The sequence below is a fragment of the Euprymna scolopes genome, chromosome 28, assembly GCF_053919585.1.
Source record: "Euprymna scolopes isolate OS-2025 chromosome 28, ASM5391958v1, whole genome shotgun sequence".
In the NCBI taxonomy this organism is placed as follows: Eukaryota; Metazoa; Mollusca; class Cephalopoda; order Sepiida; family Sepiolidae; genus Euprymna; species Euprymna scolopes.
Window position 1 is genome coordinate 60,027,814 of NC_136509.1, and position 23,520 is coordinate 60,051,333.

A 23,520-nucleotide genomic window follows, 5' to 3' on the forward strand; every position below is an offset into this window, starting at 1 on the left:
CAAACAAAAATAAATTTAATTTAAAACAAGTGACGTCACTAACAGAAAACGTGATGTTTGGAAAACTTATTAAGTATTTTTGCCCACTTATGTAAATATCAAAAAAACACTTTTTGCTAAAGCTAACAAATCAATCCCAAATTTTATTAAGTTTTAATGCATTTTTGGCAGCTACGTCAGCTTTTTCATTGCCAATTCCAAAATGACTGGGGATCCAGCAGAATTTGATATTTTTGTTTTGTGTGTATTTTTTGTAATAGTTTGATGAGTAGCGAGTTATTTAAGTTTTTATTCTTTAAGGATTTGAGTACCCATAGGGAGTCTGAAAAAATGATAAATTTGTTGTGAGTGAGGTCAGTAATGAGGTCTAGTGCCATATCTAAAGCTGTGACTTCGGCACTAAAAATTGAAGCATGGTCTGGTTGTCGCTTTTGTAAGGTAATGTTAGTGGATACGACTCCGCATCCAGTTCTGTTGCTGTCTTTGGAACCATCTGTGTAAATGTACTGATGGTTTGGGTATTTTTCCTGAATGATAAGGAGTTTTTCTTAATAGGTTTGCGGAGGAGTTTGATGTTTTAGGAGGCTGTTTTAGTAGTCAGGATGGAAGGCTTAGATTATCATGGATGTTGGTGATTGTGATACCTGCATCTTCTACTAGTGATTTCATACGGAGACCAAAAGGTTTTATAGCTTTTACTTTTTGATCATAGGTTTTGGTAATTTGGATCGAAGGTACAGTTATGGGCTGGATTTGTTGGTTGTGATTTTTTCCTATCTTGACTAATCTAGCAAGTTTGCAATGCAATCGTAAGCAGGATTGTCTGGGCAAGAGAGAATTTTGGTCAAGTATTGCAAGGCTAATTTATTGCGTTGAATTGATAATGGGGATTCATTGGTTTCTGCATAGAGACTATCGATGGGGGAAGTTCGGAAGGCTCCCAGTACAAGCCTGAGGCCTAATGTCGAATGGTGTCCAATATCTTTATGTAAGACTTTCTGGTGGCACCGTAAATGAAGTTGCCACAATCTAGTTTTGATCACACTAGTGATCTATATAACTTTAATAGGAGTTGTCTGTCTGCACTCCAATCTGTGTGGGCAATGACCCGCATTAGCTGTAGGGTTTTGTTATATTTATTTTTAAGGTGTTTGATGTGAGGGATGAATGTAAGTCTTTTGTCTAGTATTAGCCCTAAGAATTTATGTTCATCCACACGTCAGAGAGGCATGTTCCTACACGGACATTGAATAGTCTATTGTTGATGAAGATGGGTAGGCTTCCTTTCACTCCAGCTTCTTTTAGATCTTTCATGATGCCATACCTCCATGTGATATCATACGCCTTTTCAAGATCAAAGAAAATAGCAGTCATGCTTTTTTATATAAATGAATTTCTGATAAAAGTTTCTAATCAAATTAAATGGTCTGTTGTGCTCAGATATTTTCTGAAGTCGCATTGAAAATTAGTTATTTTATTAGTTTCCAGAAACCAAATTAATCTGGTGTTTACTATTATCTCCATGATCTTACACACGCAGCTTGTTAGAGCTATAGGTAGCATTGTACAAATTGATTTTTTCTTTTTAGATAATTGTTATTTTATCAACTTGCATGAAAAGAGCTATGTAAAAGATGCTTAAAACCGTTTGAATTATGCAAATACCATCAGTAGTTCAAAAGTTATGAGAATTTTAAGTGCCAAAGTTTAGGCTTTCCATGGACATTTTTCTTTAGAAAAAGTGGGCTAAATTATGGACTTCAACATTTCAAAAAATTCAGTAATTTCGCCACCATTTATTTATTTTTCAAGCTATTCTCATGAAACTTGACACTCTTATGTAAAATTGTGTGCTCTTTCTGATTATGCAGTCAAATCTGATGTATCTCTTTGCCATAAGCTTTAAATTATAAATTAAGAGGTACAAATATCAATATTTTTTAAACTGGCATATGGTATCATACAGTGGGTGTCTATTTATGAAAAAAAACTAAGCATTATACTGGTATTTAAATATAGCTTTATTGAGAGCAGACATTTTCCTGCCTCCTCATCAAAGGAGAGCTTAATCTTGGGTGTAGTCATTGAATGCCTAAAGAACATTCATGGCTGGTATAATCTCAGAAATATATATTCACCAGTTGATGGCAATTTGTCATTTCTATTGTTGTTTTACCAAAAATTCAATTATGTAAACAAAGAAATAAAACGGTAATTTTTTACCTTGTTTCCACCTAAACATTTAAAATGATTACTTCTATAGGTTTTAGGGCATGCTGAAGACGAATATCGCATTTAAATTTTCTGCAAATAAGTAGTTTTCCGGATATTAAGCAATGTCATTTCTTATGTTATTGCTGGTATTCTTGGTACGTGCAAGCGTGCAAATGCAACCCCGAGAAACTATGCACAAACGTGTATACCAAGATGGCCACCTAAGAAACGACATTGCTTAATATCCAGAAAGCTACTTAATTGCAGAAAATTTAAATGCGATATTCGTCTTCAACATACCTGAAAACTTTAAAATGTAGTCATTTAAAAAAAAAAAAAAATGTTAAGGTGCAAACAAGGTAAAAATTTACAAAATGCATCACAATAAAATTCTTTATCGAACTGCCTAATTATTATTTAGATACCTTCAGTAAAAAAAAAAAAATGGGTTTGTTTTACAGATTCGAAAAAATGGTCTTGACAATGAGTTAAAAATAAATTCAAGTTTCACAATATCTTTAATTATTAGGTGAAAGTACAGAATAGTTAACAAAAAACACCCTTCCTTCCCCATGTTAAGAATGGGTTTCTAAATAATAACATTATTTCAGCATGGTAGCATAAGTGCACAAGTACCTTTTATTTGTTATATATTTGTTTTGTTTTTTTGTTACCACTAAAAAACACAATTCTACCTTAAGTACAAATTAAATGCATGTTAATTTTGTTGTTTTTTAAACGCTTTTAGTACATGTGTGCTAAAGCGTTAAAAACAAAATAGTATTGTTTGGAAATCAAATTTGGAAAACTTTAAAATATTTTTTTTAAATTGACAAAACTCAGAATAAAAAATGACTAGTAAGATAAAAGCAGAAAAACAGTTTTCTATTTTTAAGAGAATACTTTAGTCAGCTCAGTGCATTAGCGAGCCGTTTTTCTATTAGCGGATTTGAATTTCTATAAAAGATAACATTTTAAGAAATTTTCACACAATTAATAATTATCAAATATTTACATATACATGAAAATAATTCAGAAACTATTATCTATATGAAAATGGATGATATATGCCGATTTATCTTGTCAATTTTGAAATATTCTTCGTCAACTTTGCTCAGTCGTAAAAATATAAATCAAAGACCAGTAGAGATGGACTTCTATGCTTATATAGCCTGTAAAATTTCAGCCATATTCAATAAAATTTAACCCCACGGATTTGTATCCAAACATAACGTATAAAATGAAAACATTGAAAAAACAGTTTCCCTTTTTGTTGTCGTCATTTTTTCATTTTTATCTTGGAGCATAAAAACATTGAACGCATAAAAGAAAAATAAATTAACATCATTGAAATGCTTATTTTATTCTCTTTCCATCAATGTAATTCTTTTAAAAATTGACCCACAAATAAAAAAGATACTTGTTGAAGCACATTAGGTATGTAATATTGCCGATGTCCACAAAAATACAGCATACGCTTGTAATGCTACTATGGGGTGATAATTGGAGGGGTCAGATGCATCCTTTCCTGGTTTTGGTATAGGAATGACTGTGGCTTGTTTGTTGTGGCTGGAAGATTGCTATTGAGCCAGATGTCATTATAAATGGAAAATAAATACTTTAATGGTTCATCTGGTAGTTGTTTTAGAAATTCATATCTTATCAGGTCCCTCAGCCTTGTTGGCTTTTTTTTTTAATGAATCCTTTAGTTCATGGATGGTAAAAGATATGTTGCATTCTACCTCATTATTACTTTTAAAGTTCAGTTTATTTTGTTTGTTTTGATTCTTGTTTAATAATCTAGAATTTTTTATTGCAATTTTGAGAAGATGAATTATTTGCAATAGTATCTGCAAGCAGATTTGCCATGTCCTCTTTTTTAGTTATTTTATTATTGTTTATACAGAGGTGGTTGAGAGGAAACTGGTGTTTTTTCCCGATATTTTCTTAATTATATTCGATAAAGATTTGTCTTTGGTGTTATTATTGATTTTGGACACAAAATTATTCCATGATTCCCTTTTGGCTTCTTGTTCGACGTGCTTTAGCTCTGCATATTTCAAAGTTGTTTAAATTCTGAGTAGTTGGTTGATTGTTAAATTTTCTTAATGCAGCATGGACAATTATAATTGGTTGATGATTTTGTTTTAGGAATGCATTCTCCTGCTATTGAGATAATGGTATCTGTAAAGTGAATGATCAGGTCTTTCATGTTTTCCAGGTAGAAGTTTGTGTTTACATAGTAATTTGAATTTATTCCAGTTAGCTTTTTTAAGGTTCCTGCAAGGAATTTGAGGTTATTTCAGGACCAAAGTATTCCAATGTTATTGGGAAGTGGTCACTTCCACATGTGTCCTCGTGCACTGTCCAATTGTAATCTATAAAGATACTAGGATCACTTATAGAGAGGTCAATTGCTGAGAACGAGTTTGTAGCGGAGTGAATAAAGGTTGTTTTTTTTTTTTGTTATATATGCACAGTTTGTTGTTGATAATATTTTCTATAGTGATTCATTTTCTATCTGCGTCTGAGCATCCCCAACTAACATTATGACTATTAAAATCGCCTAATAAGGGGCGAGGGGGGTTGGTTGATAAGTTTTTATATTTCAGTTTCATCTATGGGGTCGTTTGGAGGTAGGTAGATGCAGCATATTGGGACTGTTCTATGTAAGGTGGCTGTAACAACAATTGCCTGTAATTTAGTTTGTAGATTTATTTGGCTTTGTGGCGTGGTTTTGTTAATGAGAATGGATGTTCCTCCTTAAACTCTGAGTTATTTGTTGTGCAGTTGTATTCAGTAAAACTTTGGAGATTGATATTTTCAGATGGTTTTAAAAAGGTTTCTTGTAGGCATATTATTGTGGGGCATAGATCGGATATTAAAAGCAATTCATTCCGGTTGGCTTTTATACCTCCGCAATTTCATTGGATTATTTTGTTGGCCATAATTTAAATTTTATGTATTTGATTTCCTTTTGTTTTGAGAATAGGGGTGTTTCCTTTTTTTTTCTTTTTTTTTATGGGAGTTGGAGATTCTGTCTTCTATTTCAATTGTTTCCAAGGAGGTTTTAAATTTATTTTGGTCTGTAGTTCTTGTATTTGAGTCATTGAACCGTTTCATGTGCGTTTGTGTATTTATGAGCTTTTTATCGTTGGTGGATTTAGTTTGTTTCCATGGCTTGTGGTTCTTTTAGTAATACACACAGACGAAAAAATGCTTTGGATAATCACAGATTTCAAGGTAGTTCTACTAAAATAGCCATATTTTTTAAACCAAAGCACTTCAAGTCTTCAAATTACTACTGTTTTGTTCGGAAATGAATATACTTTCAAATGAATTAATAAATATGAATGTACATTATATATTTTAAGAGTTTTAAGCAAATAAAGTGATAAAAATGTGAACATCATAAAATGGCTTTTTCAGTAAGGTTTTGTAATGACCCCTTCTGTTTTCTAAAGGTCCGTACTGTGATTGTATGAAGAATTTCATCATGAAATTTGGGAACTAATCAGAAGAGGTGTTAATCTTAATACTGTCAAGTGTCCGAAATATTTTTGACCATTTCTTTTTTTGTCGTGTTAAAAATAAGACTTTAATATGACGAGTATCGAACATTTTGAAAAAAAAATTCTTCGGACACCCAGCAGTAAGTAAATCAATCTTTTTACTATCTTTATCAATTAAAAGTATTATTTTATATTGAGTAGGACTGCGGTAATTGATAATTTAAAAAGACCTACCTGAAAAAAAAATGTTTCTATTTCTCGAATTTGGTCAAATGAAGTTATTACTAGAAGCAGCAGCAGCTCCAGCCTGTAGAATCAGCGATAGCACAGTGTAAACAACACGCGTTCTTTAATTTTTATTCAAGAACGAATTAAGAAAAACATGTAAATATGAATATAATGTTCTTATGTTTAATTAGAGCTATTTTGTTATCAGAATAACATTAGTTTAGAACTATTCGGTTTTCAGAATGTATAATAACAACAATCCCAACCAATTCGGCATTATGAATCTGTTGCAATTTCTCACATTTCGTCAAATTTAAAAACATGGTTAAAAAAAACAAAATAAACTTTTGTAGCTTGCATGCACTTTTATTCTTTAAATTAGTTTTGAACAGCGAATTAAAACAATGTTTTACTGCGAACAGCCACAAATGTTTTTTTTTCAAAATCAAAATAAGTATCAAACTCTCGTTTATACATAGATTCGAAAAAGTTCTCAAAAAACAAATATGTAACAAATAAATGTTATCAAAGGCAAGATAAGTTACTTTTCTACCAAACTGGATAATTTTCTAATGTTTTTATTCAATGTAACATGTTTATTCAGCTCGAAAAACGTACAGTGTTTACCGATGTATTGGAAAATTAAAAATGGCGCCCGGCCCGACTCTCTTTCACACGGTAAGTTTGAGAAAAGGAGTTAAAAATAAAAAAAAAAACTATACAAAATACTGTTAAAAACTCACCGAATATATGTCAGCCTATGTCACGGTAACATATATTGAGCGAGTTTCTAGCAGTATTTTGTCTACTTTTTTATTTTTAACTCTTTTCCCCAAACTTACCGTTTCAAGAGAGTCGGGCGCCATTTTAAATTTTCCAAAACATCGGTAAACACTGTTTTCAAGCTGAATAAACATGTTACATTAAATAAAAACACTAAAAAATTATCCAGTTAGGTAGAAAAGTAACTTGCTTTTGATAACATTTATTTGTTATATATTTGTTTTTTTGACAACTTTATCGAATCTATGTGTATAGTAATACAAACCCTCAAAATCTATATCAATATTCTTGAAATTTTAAAAGCAGTTAGAAAACACATCAAACTACAATTAAAAAGCTTTTTATTTCGTTATTTTTTTTTTCTACTTATTAAGCGAAAGATATTTTTACAACCTGCTCCAGCGTAGTATAAACGGCCTATGGAATTAACACCTTCAACCTCGAAAATAGAAATCAACAAATTTATGGCATTTTCTTTGAAATTTCGCAACGCAGTTTCTTATTAAATTAAAACTAAATATAACATGAACGCTCTCTTTGAAAAAAAGCTCTCTTAACTTCACCTCTAATACAAATTATGTGTGGCAAGTCTCCTCCTAAAACACTCTTTAACCCTAACAATAACACTAAGTTCGAGTGGCAAGCCCCCCCCAACAAAATACCTCTGTAAGCCACATACAAGCATCTAAAACAAACAAATAAAAAATAGATCCTTCCTTAAAGAAAAATACTCATAAAAATAAATTGGTTAACTGTCCTAAAATGCTAGAATGGCCAGGAAATGGTGAATTATTTTACATTAAATTTTTGTGAAACTAACCGCTCCCCCCTCTAATATTGTTTTTGTTAGCTTTGTCTATGTCAAGTTTTCAGTATGTTCACACATAATTTTCCTTAGCCCTACAATTAATTCAAAGTCCGAATGGCAACCCTCCCCATATTCTCATTGCATAGAAACCCTCTTAAAACTACACAATCATCTTAAAAAAAAAAAAAAAAAAAAAAAAAAAGCATGCATATTTTTCCATAGAAAAAAAACAGTTAACTGCCCTAAAATGCTAGAATGACCTGTAATAGGAAATTATTTTACATTCAATTCTAAAATAATTTGTTTATCTTTCATTAAAGTTTTTCATGGCATTTTATACATAATTTTCTAAAAAGGTAGAATCACATTTTGGAGGGGTGGTCAGAAGGAGTTGAGTGGGGTTAAACAGAAGGTGTTAATCTACAATAATACCAAAGAAATATTGCAATATATTCATTTTTAAATGGTCTTCTGTTTAGATTTAAGTTTTTTGTACATAAAGGACATTACAATTCAACTTTGAGTTCTCCAACTTCTTTTCTGTTTATGGATACATGGCATTTTTAAGGAATTGCTGCATATTTATGCACATTTACTGCAGATTATTTGGAAACCATAAACTTTGGGAGATTTTCAGTTGCATATTCTGATTCCTTGTACAAAAATACACTTATATGGTAAATTTCATTTCTTAGTCTTGTGTTTTAACAAAGATATGACATTTTTACTGAACAAGTAGTGTAAAAAATGTGACGAAACGCATATGGTCTTAAAGAGGGAAAAATATCCAAACGTGTGAGACACAAAAATAGCCATAACTTCCTTAATTTTAATCAAATTTTAAAAATTTAAAAAGATTCTTTCTTAGCTCATCAAGCTCTTTCTATGCATACCAATATTGAAATATTTCAAGCTATTTCAATTTTTTCATGTGTATTGCTAGTTCTTTGCGTTCAACTTATGGTTCAACTTGCTTCACATATATAGAGAAGAGTAAATTAAATATTAAAACCAACAGAGGTATATTTTTTGGATACGATAAAAACAGTCCAGCCAATTTAGTATTTTTTCCAGAGAAAAATAAAATAAAAAGAATCCGATGTGTAAAATTCAGAGATACGTTTAATTTTAAAGATGAAACCCCGTCATATAAAGAGGATGAAATTATAATTCCTCAAATTATTAAAACAAATGAAGACAATGAAGATGACGGGGACAAGAGTATCCATGATGATGATGTTAAAGTCGAAAGATGCCCCAAAATAAATAGTAGACAGCTCAATTTTTTAGTGGTCAACAATATTAAAGATCAAATCGACTATTGCTATTCCATCGAAAATACGGCAAAAGCTTTAACGAAGCAAATAATTCAGAACATTGTGATCAATGGAAAATAGGCATGAAAAAAGAAACAGATGCTTTGACTGAAAATAATACCTATACGTAGTACCTTTCCTAAAAGATAAACATGTTATTTCTAAAAGATCGGTCTTTAGAAAAAAGACAACAGCATCAGGCGTTGAAAAAGCTAGATTTGTTGCTAAAGGATACTCTCAGATTTACGGTATAGAATATTTTTCTACGTTTTCACAACCACAAACCTAACAACAATCAGAATTTTATTGCAAATTGCATCGCAATATGACCTAAACATTCATCAAATGGATGTAAAAAAAATGCTTATTTGAATGCCCCAATAGACTGAAATTTATATTACCCCTCCAGAGCAATTTATAATGAAAAATAAAAATAGCATGTGGTGACTTCACAAATCATTGCAGAGTGCTCAGTGTTGGAATACAGTATTTCATGATTAAACAACAATTTAAACAATGACCAGCAGACTCCTGTTTATATACCCAACACAAAGACAAACTACTGATTTTGGTTTTATGGGTCAATGATATTTTAATCGTATCAAATTGTGACATATTGTTGACCAATGTTAAGAACAGATTAAGTAAAAGATTCAAAATAATCGATCTTGGCAAAATACCATGGTTCTTGGGGATAAAATTTACTCAAAGGAAAGGACTTATTACGATTAATCAATGAAGATACATTGACAAAATACTATTAAAATTCGGAATGATAGTGCAAGAAACACTCTGGATCGGTCGAAAATGATATTAATAAAAATATACACACAGAATCTGAAATAAGCGATGATAAATTATACTGAGAGACAATAGGAAGTCTTATATATTTAATAACTGCGACGAGACCTGATATATGCTATACAGTAACAAAACTATCACAAAAATTATCAAGACCCACAATGAAGGATTCAAACAGAGCTAAACAAGTTCTTTGTTATTTAAAATGAACTAAGGAACAGAATTTAGTATTTAGAAAATCAAAAAATCCCCTAAAATTAGGATTTTAAGATTCAGATTGGGGAAACGAAGATCGAAAAAGTATATCTGGATATTTTTTCAGACTATCACAAAATGGGCCTATTATTTCATGGAAATCTAAAAAGCAGCAGATTGTATCTCTCTCTACGTGTGAAGCAGAATTTATTGCGATCACACACACGACCCAGGAAGCACTCTACCATAAAAATATCCTAAAGACTATTTTATAGCCAGAATTAACTAAAAACCCCGTAGTAACCAATTGTGATAAATCAAGCCAGTATATTCTTAGCACAAAACATGATAATCAACCAAAGATCTAAGCATATAGATATAAAATACCATTTCATAAAAAAACGAGGTGAACAGGAATCCATTATTTTGAATGACATATCAACCAAAATATCGCTGATGTATTCACGAAACCCGCAACAAGAATAAAATTAAAGCATTTTGCTTCAAAACTTGTTAGCAAACTTGACTTTGAATAACTTTTCACGGGCCTGTATGTATTAAAAAAAAAAAAAAAAAAAAAAAAAAAAATGTCCTGGACAAAACATTGAACTTGCATCCATTTTATTTAAACCTACTAATGCGTAACTAATACTTTTACTTAAATAAAAAAAAAAGTCACTTTTTTTTAAACATTTTCTTTTGCATCACCTTTTTGAAAACATTTTCTTTGCAAATTTTCTTTTTGACAAATACTTTTTGCATGCTTATTTTAAGGCGCACATAAATTACAATTGACTTATTTTTTATGCACATCAGTTTTCTTTCTTATCAAGAATGTACTATTTTTTTTTGTATTAAATTAACAACAAAAAAACAACTCTTTTTAAACGGGTACATATTGCATGTATACTTATTTATATGCATGCGTTTTGAACAAAACTGCATGATCAAATTTAAGAAATGCATTCTTTTTTCACATGCCCATCTCTTTAAAGTAAAAATAAAAATCCATTTCTTTTATTTCTCTTTTCTGTACACACATATCTATGTTTGACATTTGAACAAAGTTAAAAACGTCGTGTTTTTACATGTTAAAATTTTAAGATCCAAATGATTTCTGATTTTATTATGTACTAGCGAGGGATACCCGGTGATGCCCGGGTGTTTGGAGGTGTGTGTGGTGTTAAATAAAAAATAACCCTGGGGGGTGGGGTGGGGGGGGATCGAACCCGAAGCCCTGAGGCAAAGTTTGAAAATAAAATCGGCCAGCCAGAATGAGTTAGTGAAAGAAAGTGCGCGGCCGGAAGTCATCAAGCGTTATGACGACAACGTAGGTTTGTTTGTTATAAGCGAAGTAAAAAAAGAAAACAATGTTAACACTAAGCGGGGGGAAAAAAAACACAAAAAAAAAAAAAAACTAACGTAAGGCAAACGAACGATGAAAACAGAAAAACGAACACATGAAAAATGGCTTAAATAAGCCTGTTTCGATATTAAAATTTAAAAAATCAAAAAACATCTCACACCACGATTCGAACCTAAAACGTTTACATAATGAACCAAGGCCTTAACAAACTGAGCTAAAGCGACGTACATGAAGACATGAAGTTTGTTGAGTTTTTCAACTATTTAAAGTAAATCAGGTCACGACGTCATCTGACGCATGCGTAGAATCGGTCATTGTCACGAGAGGACCGTTTTCCAACTCGAGAACTATTTACTGAGAACCAGTCACCTCCAGGACTTGTGTAGAACTAACCATTGGAAACTGTTCTGAAACTAAACATGGCTTACACTTCTAGAATTGGTTTGTTAATTTTTATGCTTGATTTATCTCTGGTTTTAGAGGTTGAGCGAGATCGTGGTTTGGTTTTTGTGCGGCCGGTTTTCTTCGAGGAATTTTTCCCATTTATTGTTCTTGTCTGTTCGGATGCTTTTGTAGAGTCCTTGTTTTTTTGCTTGTTGTTCTGTTTTTATATTAGAACTTTTGTGGGGGATTGAAGGACAGTCCTTATTGTTGGTATTCTGTTCCTCAGAATTTTCGATCTCCAATGTCTTAAAGCTGTTGGAGAGGGGAATTTGTGGGTTTATTTGTAGTTTTTGTTTAGTTAGGTCTGGTTCTGGTTTGTTTGTTTTTTTATTTGTTTCTGGTTTAAATCATTTCTGGGTGTTGTAGTAGGCATTATGATTCATGTTGATTTCTTTTGGGGTCTTTTTTAGGATTTCAATTAGATCTGAGTTCCGTTATTAATTTGTTGAGGGAATCTTGGTAGTGTGTTTAGTTTGGTTGGTTTTCACATAGGTAATTGTTTTTTGGGCGATTTCAGCATAGGTGTTTGGTTTTTGGAGTGAATTTACAATTTTCCTTGCCTCTGGGAACAAAATCTTTTCCTTGTATTTCACTTCCGCAACTTTTCTCTTTTTAAAAAATTTAGCAAGTTTTAGAATAGGTTGGGTGGTTCTCATAACAGTTTGGACATTTTATTTCGTTTGGGCATTCGTCCTCTGTATGATTTGGTTCTTTGCTGCTACATTTCCCACATGTTCTGTACCTCCTACAGGTTTTTTTATGATGCCCAAATTTGTGGCACTTAAAGCATCTTAGAGGGGCTGGAATATATGGTTCAACTTTTACAATTATGTACCCGTATTTAATTTTCTGTGGTATTGTGGGGGTATTAAAAGTCAGGATGTATGTATTTGTAGATATGGTTTGGCCATTTGTTTTGATATTAATTTGACTGTAGTCAATTCCCCTTGTTTTTTTAAGGCTGTTTTAATTTCGTCGGATGTTGCCAAGGTTAGTTTCTGGCTTCTTACGATACCTTTTTGTAACCCCTCAAAGGGCGGCTCAAGTGCACAGGCTTGGGTGATAGATGCAACCGATGCCGATCCCTGCGGCGTTACCTGTGTTCTTGTATAGTGGTCGAGTTCATCCCGTTGCCGTGGTCCGCTCGTTGTGTGAGCTATTGATCCGGCTCCCAAACTGTCAACTGTCCGTCTGAAAATAGACTACACTCAACAATGGCGTTTTCAAACAAAGAAGAAAGTCAAAGTTTAACTGACTTTTTTTTAACATAGAATAATTATTGCTTTCAACTTTACAATAGCATATATTCAATTGGCCTATTTATGCAAACAAGGGCTGGCGTTTTTTTTAACAAAGTTATGTCTTGCCCAACTCTGAACGCCTGGTCGCAGAAGAAAAATAAAATAAAATAAAAAACGACTTTTACAATTATTGAAGAGAAAAAAAAAAGATTTTCAGGTTTCAGCGAGCCTCGTCGCCCCCACTTTCCCCCCTGCTACAATCCCAGACCAAATTACCACATCAGTAAGGCAATAAATGTTCACACGCCAAGGAGAGTGGGTTGTCACGGTTAATTACCACTCAATGGGTCCCCCTGGCATGTTCCCGTGGTGGTCTCTTTTTCACAGATAATCTTTATAGCCTCGCCGTCAGCCATACTGTTCTTTGTTAAGCCCCTTGGCAACGTTTTAACCTTCGGTAGTCTGTCGATCACATAAGTGTCCGGTTGTTCTGATTAGGAATTATTTTTATGACTCATTCCGGCATAGATACTTTTTCGGCTATCCATTCTCGGAGGGGCAGATCATTTTAATTATCTATCAAGAAACAGATTATTCTTTTAAAACATCATCAACACCATCATCATCATTAGAATTCAACCGTGTGAATTCTCTGAATTCGTGTCAATGGGACCACCCAGACGACAGGCTGTCTCTTAATCAACTAGCAAGGTTCTCCCGGTATCAGGTCACATTTTGACATGTTTAATTTTTCATGATAGGTGTGGAATGTTTTCATTTTTAAGAGATTTTGAGCATGTTTATAACTATCTTGATTAGAAGATTGACATTTTTCATTCTTTTTACAGTTTTTTGGCCTGCATATTTGTGGACATAAGTTTTTCGATTAAGAATGGTGATAGTTCACTAATTTTTTTTTCCTTCTAGGATTTCTATTACTAGGAATCTTGGGAAATTTTCCTTTTGTATAAATTCTGGAGAGTTGTTTTCCTGATATGGATTCTAGCTTACTGTCTGAATTGGATGCATCAAATACATCGGCATGTGTTCTTTTATTTTTAGCATTATTGATTAATTTTCTGGGTTTTTTGAGTGGTTTTCCAATTTCCATATATATTTGATTATTTCATCTTTTTTGCTCCCCACACTCCTCAGAATCTAAATGTAGGAGATGTTGGGATCCAGTTTAATTCGGGTGACATTCAAAAAGTTGCGCATGCTGTTATTACTGATAAGTTTAGTCATAATTTTTTTCTATAAAAAAGCGTGCGAAATAACCAACTACAAACCTGTCAGATTCAACATTATTCAAGCCATCTCAGAGAAAATGTCTTGCTGGCTTGGATAACACTGCTGTAGCTATAATGAATGGGTTTGATAAGTTACAGAAGGTGGCATCAAACTTCTCACAGAGGTCTGACTGATTGCTTGGAACGAGGGAAGCGATATGTCAAAACTCATTACCTTTTACATTGCAGTGACAAGCAAAATGATATATGATTCCATTTCACTACATTTGCAGATCTGAAGAAGAGAAAGTTGTGTTGCATCAGATATATTCTCAGATCTTTGCAACAACTGCCTGGCTGTGCAAAAATGTGAGGATCTTGTTTGTGAAAAGAAGGATCCTGATCTGATGTATGATGTTGAAGTGGCCATTCAGAGCATTGTGGAATACATGAAACACAAGATAAGAGATCCACAGTAAAAGGCGAAGTTTTACGCCTATGATATCATCAATCACGAATGTGCTTTTTGGTTGAAAGATTTTGCCCAAAAGAGAATTCCAGTTAGGTATCAAGAAGAGCAAAAAGAATACTTTGGGAAGAAAGGTATGAGCATGCACATGGATGCTTTTGATTTGAGGAAAGCAGATGGTGGATTGACTAAGCATGTATACTTTACCATTCTGTACAGGTGTGATCAGGGGATTTCTGCTGTCATTTTTATTGCTGATGTTGTGCTAGAACAGTTTTGCCAAGATGAACCTCTAATGTGCAAGTTTTTGGCAAAGTCTGATAATGCAGGCTGCTACAGTGGGAACTATCAAGCTGAGTCGATGCACGAGCTGTACAAGTCCAAGGTAATCAAGCTGCTCCGATATGACTACAATGAACCAGTGTGGTAAGGACCAGTGTGACAGGGAAAGTGCAGTCGCCAAAACAATATTACAAAGTTTTGTACATACTGGCAATGATCTGCTTTCTACCGATCTTCACATCTATGGCAAGGGAATAAAAACGCAGCTGTCAGAGATAACCAGGCATGTTAAAGTGGTTAGAGAGGATGGAGAAGTGTAGGTTAGTTTCATTTAGCGCTAAGATATCTGGGTGTTTGCTAGGAGAAATGATTCAACATCATCTAAGTTCTAAGCCTGCAGATATTCATGAATGCAAGCCTCAAGGAAAGAGGCAAATTGGTTTTGTCTGAGTTTAATCGTAATTTTTATTGAACTGTCATTTTATTTTATTTAAGAGTTTCAGTTTTAGGGTGAGAGGTGCTGGACAAAGTGATTGCACAGAATACCAAACATATAACATAAGTAAACCATCAGCCAACTTTATGAAATGGCACTATCTGAGTGGGGATGGAAAGTAGAAGGGGACAAACTTGTTCTAGTGAAAAAATCTTGCTCCAGATGAACTGATTCAGACGATTCACTGCAACTGTTTGGAAGGATGCAATACCTTAATGCATACCTGTAGAAGGCATGGACCAGTGCATATGGACATTGCCAAAATGGTAACTATGACAATATGAAAAATGTTCCAATCATAGATGATTAAGGAAGTGTGAATGACTTTGAAAAAACATTATGACTTGTGTGAATAGGGGTGAAGTAACCATAGATAAGGTATAAGGAGCGAGTCAGCATCACTAACGACCATTTCATGTGAAAGATTGACCCTGGAAACATGGGTAAAAATGCAAGATTTATTGATTTATTATGAAAACTAACAGTGTTTTAAAACTTAAATGGAAAATGACTTCTAAGTAAGTCCGAAATGTTCAAATTTGAAACTTTCTCATACTTAAATCTTGTCTAACTTTTAATATGATGTAGAATAGAGCCAACCTGACATTAAACCATAAAAACAAAATGTTGCAAATTTTTTTGTTAGCTAGTGTATTGACCTGTCTATAATGCTCTTTTCATTTAAAAAAAAAGGTTTACTGTTTACTTAAAACTATCACAATGGATTGAGAAAATTTTTAATAAAAATAAGGGCATTATTTATATCACTTTCAATATTTAGAAAGATTTTGTTTTCATCTATAAATTATTTTAAAACTGATACGAAAAGTTGCAAATTAAGTGGATTAAGGTGCTAAGCTGTAAATGTTGCAGTATAATAGCCGATTGACTGGGAATGCCACACAAGTACAGGTCATGAATAGAGTTGGTTCTATCAAGAGATAAAAAGATCAATATGTATACTGTTAAGTGAAGAAAATCATCAACAAGAGATGATATTAGAAAACTAAAAACAAACCTCTTGAAGAACAGTGGCCTTTTCCAGATGGTTATATGGATTACTGCCACCTGAAAATAGAATGGGGCACATTAGAAGGTGCAAGCAAAGCATAAAAAAAAATTTATTAACATTTATTTGTTGATGGTTGGTTTCTTTTTAACAGAATCTTCTCTAAGAAATGCACAGATTTAACTGTCAGACTTCAAAGAATTAAAATTGCTTGTGTCATGTCCAAAGCATTGGACATGACTTGCCTCCCTTTCCATCAGGGTTGCGGAGTCAGATGGTGAAAGTCCAACTCAGACTCCTTGAATTCCTAAAATGCCGACTCCGACTCCTTTGATATCTTAGACTGACTCCCGACTCCTTGACCACGATGTGGAAATCTATTCTGCAGATCCATATACCAGCCTCCCACATCTATTCAGCATTTTATAATTACTTTTCATGTATATCATTTTTTATGTCTAACATTCACTTGTATGATAAATATACTCACATATACACTCTACCAGCTTTATTTATTTATTTATTTAATGTTAAATCCTAGCAAGGCATATCACCACTTGGACAAAAAAAACTACTTTTTGAGACCATGTCTAGGAAAGATTAGGAAGATATCAGTTTATGTTACATTTAAACTTCTGCATATCAGTACAACCAGGAAAGCAGGTAGCAGGAAGGGAATTCCAAAGTCCAGCTGTTCAAGGGAAGAAACTATTAGAATAGAAAGCTTTTTGGCATCTAGGGACCTCAACAGTGAAAGGGGTGAGATCTTATTGCTGAACGGGTTTGTCGGAGATATGTACGGGGTACAAGTGCAAAAAGTTCATCAGAACACATTCCATTAAAACATGCACAAAGATGCAACATTGTGACGCTGGGACAAGAGCTGGAGCTTAGTTGATAAAGTGGGACAGATTAGATTGACAACTCTCTTAGAACCTATCCAAGATGGAGAGACCAGTGGTGATGCACCAGCCCAGATGTGGTAACAACACTCCATGCATGAGCGAATGGTGACCTTGTAGAGGTATGGGATACCCTCAGGTGTAAATAGTCTTTTAGCTTGATAGAGGGAACCCACCATCTTTGCAGCAGTCTTTGCAATATCCTCTATGTATTTGTTCCAGTTCATGTTGCCCACAAAGTAAAATATGGTAAAATAGTCCCAAAAAAGGAGTTTAAAAAGGTAGAATTCTCAGGTAGGGTGTTTTTTTCATCGATATAAGTGGTTTGAGAGGTGTCTTGTAATTGTTAAAGAAGAGCAGCTTAGTTTTCCTAGCATTAAATATTACCATCCATTTGCGGGCCCCATTCACCTATTGTCTGACGGTCATTTTCTAATGATTTTTCCATTGTCTTAGATTTATTTACATCTTTTCTTCCCTAATGCATGTTATAGAGCATTGTATCAGCAAATATACCAATATTATAAGGGAGGTTGTTTTTGAATATCAGGAATAATAATGGTCCAAGGATCGACCCCTGAGACACTCCCGCATTAATGTTATACTGCTTGCATGTATGTCCATCAATGACAACCTGGTGCTTTTATTGTCTAAGATAGATCTAATTATATTTAGTATATGTCCAGTTATAACGTGCAATTTAATTTTCATTAGCAGCCCTTTGTGCCAGACTTTATCAAAGGACTTGGATGTCTCATGTATCGCAGACATGAGAAAGGGTAATTTTTACATCATCTAATGTGGCTTTAGTCCTCATAGGGAAATTTGGGAGAGAGTTGTTTGTTGGCTCTAAGGTGGAGTTAGAGGCAATCACCAGGACAGCAGTTCTGCCTTTTCTGTTACCATGCATGCAACCTTCTGGCTGTTACTCAGTGGAGAAATTAATGATTGTCCTTTATTCACTACACTAACAGACTCGTCATTTCGGAAAAATCTATTTTTGGCGATTCTATGCATTCCCTGATTATTTCAGCATGCTTTCTTTTGACTGTCACTATTTCTCTCTTGCAATGATTTCTAGCATCTACGGATTTTGCCTATTTGTATTTGACTTATGACGTACAAACTGGCGGAATATATGCTGTCTTTGTGCCATAGCAGCTGCACAATCTGCAGTGAACCATGGGGGTACGTGGGGCTTGCGTGTGAGAACATGTGCTTCAATTCCCGCTTTGCACCATTCAGTTGTCTCATTGGCACACTGTTCAGCAGGAAGAGAGAAGATATATGTCCATGGGGCATCTCAGATGTGTTCTCTAATGGTTTCTCAGTAAGCCCTGTTGCAGTACCTTTTGGCTTTGATTCCTCACCTTGAGATTGGGATTTAAATGTGATGTCAACTGGGTGGTCTGCGTTTCCAAGTGGACTGTGAGCATTAGTCACACAATCCTCAGGTACTGTGGTGAGGAATAGGTCTAGAAGTGAAACTTGCTGAGGTTCACAATCTGGTAGGCCAGTTGGAAACATTACTGTCTATGTGAGAGAATGGGCTATAGAGAAGCTATTAGTGGAGTGTCCAGCTGCATTTGTGTAACCTGAAAAACCAAGCCAATTTTTATGGTGGACATTAAAGTCACCAAACGCATGTATTTGGGCATTACTATCCAAGGAGAGTGCTGCATCTATACTATCAGAGACATGATCGATTAGGGTACAATCCTGACTTGATGAAAAAACAACAGAGAAAATATAAGTAACTAACACAGTGATGAAATGTTAGCCGAAAGCACATAAAGCCTGGTCATCAGATTCAAGATTTTTCTCTCTAGTTTAAGGGAGGGTGCTACAAATATAGACTAAGTGCGTGCATACATCTATCCGAGTCCTTACAACAAAGAGGGAGGTATCCTGTAATGTGAAAGTAGTTGGAGGGGATTGAAGAGTGTAAGTTTATTTTACTTAATGCTTAGATATCCAGGGAGTTTACTAAAAGGTAAGTGTCTACATCATCTATATTACCTCTAAGCCCACGGATATTTGTGAAAGTGAACCTCAAAAGTGGAGTCGAATTGGTTTTGTTTGGGTGGTTGTCTGGTTTTATCGTGATATTTGTTTGGATTGTCATTTCATTACATTTTTGTTTAATGTCAGATAAGGGAAGAGTGTTGAGCAAAGTGAGCCGGTTTTGACACCAAGTACACACATAGTGGTCCAGTGGTTTTTTTTTGTTTTTTGTTTTTTTTTACATGGTGGTCACCACTTATCAAGGCCTGGAAGCTACTCGGGGATAAGGGTTATTGCATGTACAATAATCAATGGGATAGTACCGTAGTAATCATTAGTATTTGACATTTGATAAGGTGTCTTAAGGAGGCGGTTCATCAGGAATTTGTTTATGTTAGACGAAGACATCCAAGTTGTAGTCAGGTGGGAAACAGGCAAACGGAAGAAAGTTCCACAGGCGTGCACTTCTAAGAAAGAAGCTTTGTTCATGGAATCTACGTTTTGATTTAGGCACAGATAAAGAGTAGGGAAAATAATTGACAGTGGTTTCAGCTAGACGGGTGTTAATCGTGAAAGATTGGCAAGGGAGGGACTAGAGATTGGAGCTTAGATGAGCACTTGCCATGCAAGTAACGAGAAAACAAAGACAGGCTCACAACGTCTCTTCTTTTTTTTTTTTTTTTTTTTTTTTTTTTACAAAGGCATCACCACATTATCAAGGCCCAGAGGCCACTCAAGGATAAGGGTTAAAGAGTGTACAGTAGAAGTTGGTCAATATAGTAATCATTAGTAATGAAAATTTGGTAAATTTAATAACTTATATGGAACGGCTCATCAAGAACTTATTTACTTTAGACTTGAACAAAACCATATTGTAGTCAGCCGGAAAGCAGGAAAACGGAAGACAATTCCACAGGCGTGCAGTTCTAAGAAAGAAGCTTTGTTCATGGAATCTACGTTTAGGTTTAGGCACAGATAAAGAGTGGGGGAAATTATTGATAGTGTTTACAGCTAGACGAGTGTTTCTTGTGAAAGTTTGGCGAGGGGGGACCATAGATTGAAGCTCAGTTGAACACTTTCCATGAAAATAACGATACATCAGAGACAAACTCGCAACATCTCTTCTGTGAGATAGAGGTTGCAAGGAGGAGAAAAGGACATCTCCTACGAGGCTACGAAGTCTATTTTGAACTCTATCAAGGCAGGACAAGTTCTTTCTAGCAGCTCCTGCCCAGATGTGGCAACAGTATTCCATCCTTGGACGTACCTGGCTCTTATATAGATAGAGAATAGCATCAGCAGTGAGATATCTACTGGATCGATAGAAAGATCCCACCATTTTTCCAGCGGCCTTGGCAACAGATTTGATATACGTGTTCCATTTAAGATCAGGAGTAATGGTCAAGCCCAGAAGCTTGTCAAAACTTGAGGCCTCCTGAAGACGAGAGCCATTCATTTCAATTGATGACAAATGTGGATTAGAATGTTGATGATGTAAAGAGAGAAGCTTGGTTTTAGATGCATTAAAAGTAACCAGCCACTCCTTTCCCCATTGTACTACGTGCTCAAGATCAGAGGAGAGAGAATTGGAGAGAACTTGCTCGTTTACTGTCTTAGATGTGGTACCATAAATGGTAGTGTCGTCAGCATAAATGTCTACAAATGATGTAAGGATATGATTTGGAAGATCATTAATGTAGATCAGGAAAAGAGTTGGGCCCAGGATGGATCCCTGAGGGACACCGGCATTAATATTGTGAGCTTCTGATTTTTGCCCCTCAACTACTACTCTTATGAATCTATCAGAAAGAAATGATTTAATAATTGAGAAGACTTTTCCAGCTATACCATAGCTAGCGATCTTATGAAGTAAACCTTTATGCCATACCCTATCAAAGGCTTTAGATATGTCAAGAGCAATTGCCCTAGAAAGATTGCCACCGTCGAGAGATTTGCTAATCCTATGCGATATAACTGTAAGGACATCTGCTGTAGATCTAGCAGAACGGAAACCATATTGAGTGTCACTTAGAAGGTTATTTTTGTTGAGATGTTTGATTACTTCTGTATTTAATACAGATTCTAGCAACTTACTCATGACGCACAGGAGACTTATTGGCCTGTACTGAGAGGGGGATGAGCGATCACCTGAATTCTTAAATACAGGGCATACTGATGAGATTTTCCAGGGAGATGGGAAACTATTCTCCTTAAGACAACGTTTAAACAGTTTTGTAAGTATGGGCGCTAGTTCAGGTTGAAGTTTTTTGAGTACTATAATTGGAATACCATCAGGGCCAGTTGCTTTACTGGAATCAAGGTTTTTGATTAGCTTGGCAACATCACGTACAGATATACGTATATCACATAGCGTGTTTTCTGATACAAGAGGAAATATTGGGGGTTGGCGGTCTTGGTCGCAAAGGGTAGAATTAGCTGCAAAGTTCTTGACAAAGAGTTTGGCTTTGTCTGATGCTGACGAGATTACCTCAGATCCATTGATAATAGTTGGGATGGAGCACACGCTTCTGTTCAGGATTCTGTTTGCTATTTGCCAAAACTGGTGGGAACCAAGCCGCTGCTCAGCTACTTTGGACTTAACAGATTGAGCATACAACTCTCTTGCGTTCCTTATTACTTTCTTACAATGGTTGCTGGCAGTCCTGAAAACGGCTTTAGTTTCCATACATCTATTACGTTTGAAGCAGTGGAAAAAGTGATTTCTGTGCGCAATGGCAGCAGCACATTCTGGAGAGAACCATGGCTGGCTGTTAGGTTTTTGCTGAAATTTTTTAGAGGGTATGAAATGGTCAATACCTACAATTAACCATTCAGTTAGGTCTAATACTATAGAGGACACATCCTTTTTTTTGGGAGAGAGGTTACAGGGAAGAGAAAAGGGCATCCCCCACTAAGCCACGAAGTCTATTTTGTACTCTGTCAAAACAGGATAGGCTGCTTTTAGCAACTCTTGCCCAGATGTGGCAGCAGTACTCCATTCTTGGACGTACTTCGCTTTTATATAGATAGAGAATTGCATCAGCAGTAAGATATCTTCTGGAGTGGTAGAAAGATCCCACGATTTTTCCAGCAACCTTGGCAACAGACTTGATGTACATGTTCCATTTCAGATCAGGAGTAAAGGTCAAACCCAGAAGCTTATCAAAACATGGAGACTCCACAAGAAGAGAGCCATCCATTTCAATTGATGCCAGATGGGGATCAGAGCGTTGATGATGTAATGATAGGAGTTTGGTTTTAGATGCATTAAAAGTAACCAGTCACCTCTTCCCCCTACTGTACAACGCGATCAAGATCAAAGGAGAGAGAATCAGAGAGAACTTTGTCATTTACAGCCTTTGGTGTATGGCCATAAATGGTCATGTCATCAGCATAGATGTCAACGAATGATTTAAGTATGTGTTTTGGGAGATCATTGATGTAGATCAGGAAGAGAGTTGGCCCAGGATGGACCCCTGAGGGACTCCAGCATTAATACTATGGGCCTCTGATTTCTGCCCATTAACCACTACTCATAAGCCTTTCAGAGAGAAATGATTTAATAATTGAGAAAATATTTCCAGTTATACCGTAGCTGGAAATCTTGTGAAGTAAACCTTTTTAGTAATACACACGGACGAAAAAACGCTTTGGATAATCACAGATTTCAAGGTAGTTCTACTAAAATAGCCATATTCTTTAAACCAAAGCACTTCAAGTCTTCAAATTACTACTGTTTTGTTCGGAAATGAATATACTTTCAAATGAATTAATAAATATGAATGTACATTATATATTTTAAGATTTTAAGCAAATAAAGTGATAAAAATGTGAACGTCATAAAATGGCGTTTTCGGTAAGGTTTTGTAATGAGCCCCCTGTTTTCTAAAGGTCCGTACTGTGATTGTATGAAGAATTTCGTCATGAAATTTGGGAACCAATTAGAAGAGGTGTTAATCTTAATACTGTCAAGTGTCCGAAATATTTTTGACCATTTCTTTTTTTGTCGTGTTAAAAATAAGACTTTAATATGACGAGTATTGAACATTTTGAAAAAAAAATTCTTCGGACACCCAGTAGTAAGTAAATCAATCTTTTTACTATCTTTATCAATTAAAAGTATTGTTTTATGTTGAGTAGGACCGCGGTAATTGATAATTTAAAAGGACCTACCCGAAAAAAAAATTGTTTCTATTTATTGAATTTGGTCAAATGAAGTTT

General features: G+C 34.7%; 1 protein-coding gene across 5 annotated transcripts in view; it reads right to left on the minus strand.

Moving 5' to 3' along the window:
* Positions 1-23,520, minus strand: part of LOC145249669 (coatomer subunit gamma-2-like) — a 344,043-nt gene that overhangs the window by 300,435 nt on the left and 20,088 nt on the right. For 4 of the 5 annotated variants that reach the window (XM_080111454.1, XM_080111455.1, XM_080111456.1 and 1 more), the window contains exon 2: positions 16,403-16,452. The exons of the other annotated variant lie outside the window; for it this stretch is intronic. In XM_080111454.1, the coding sequence (XP_079967580.1) occupies positions 16,403-16,452 (50 nt within the window). The remainder of the gene's footprint in view (positions 1-16,402; positions 16,453-23,520) is intronic. 5 annotated transcript variants of the gene reach the window in all.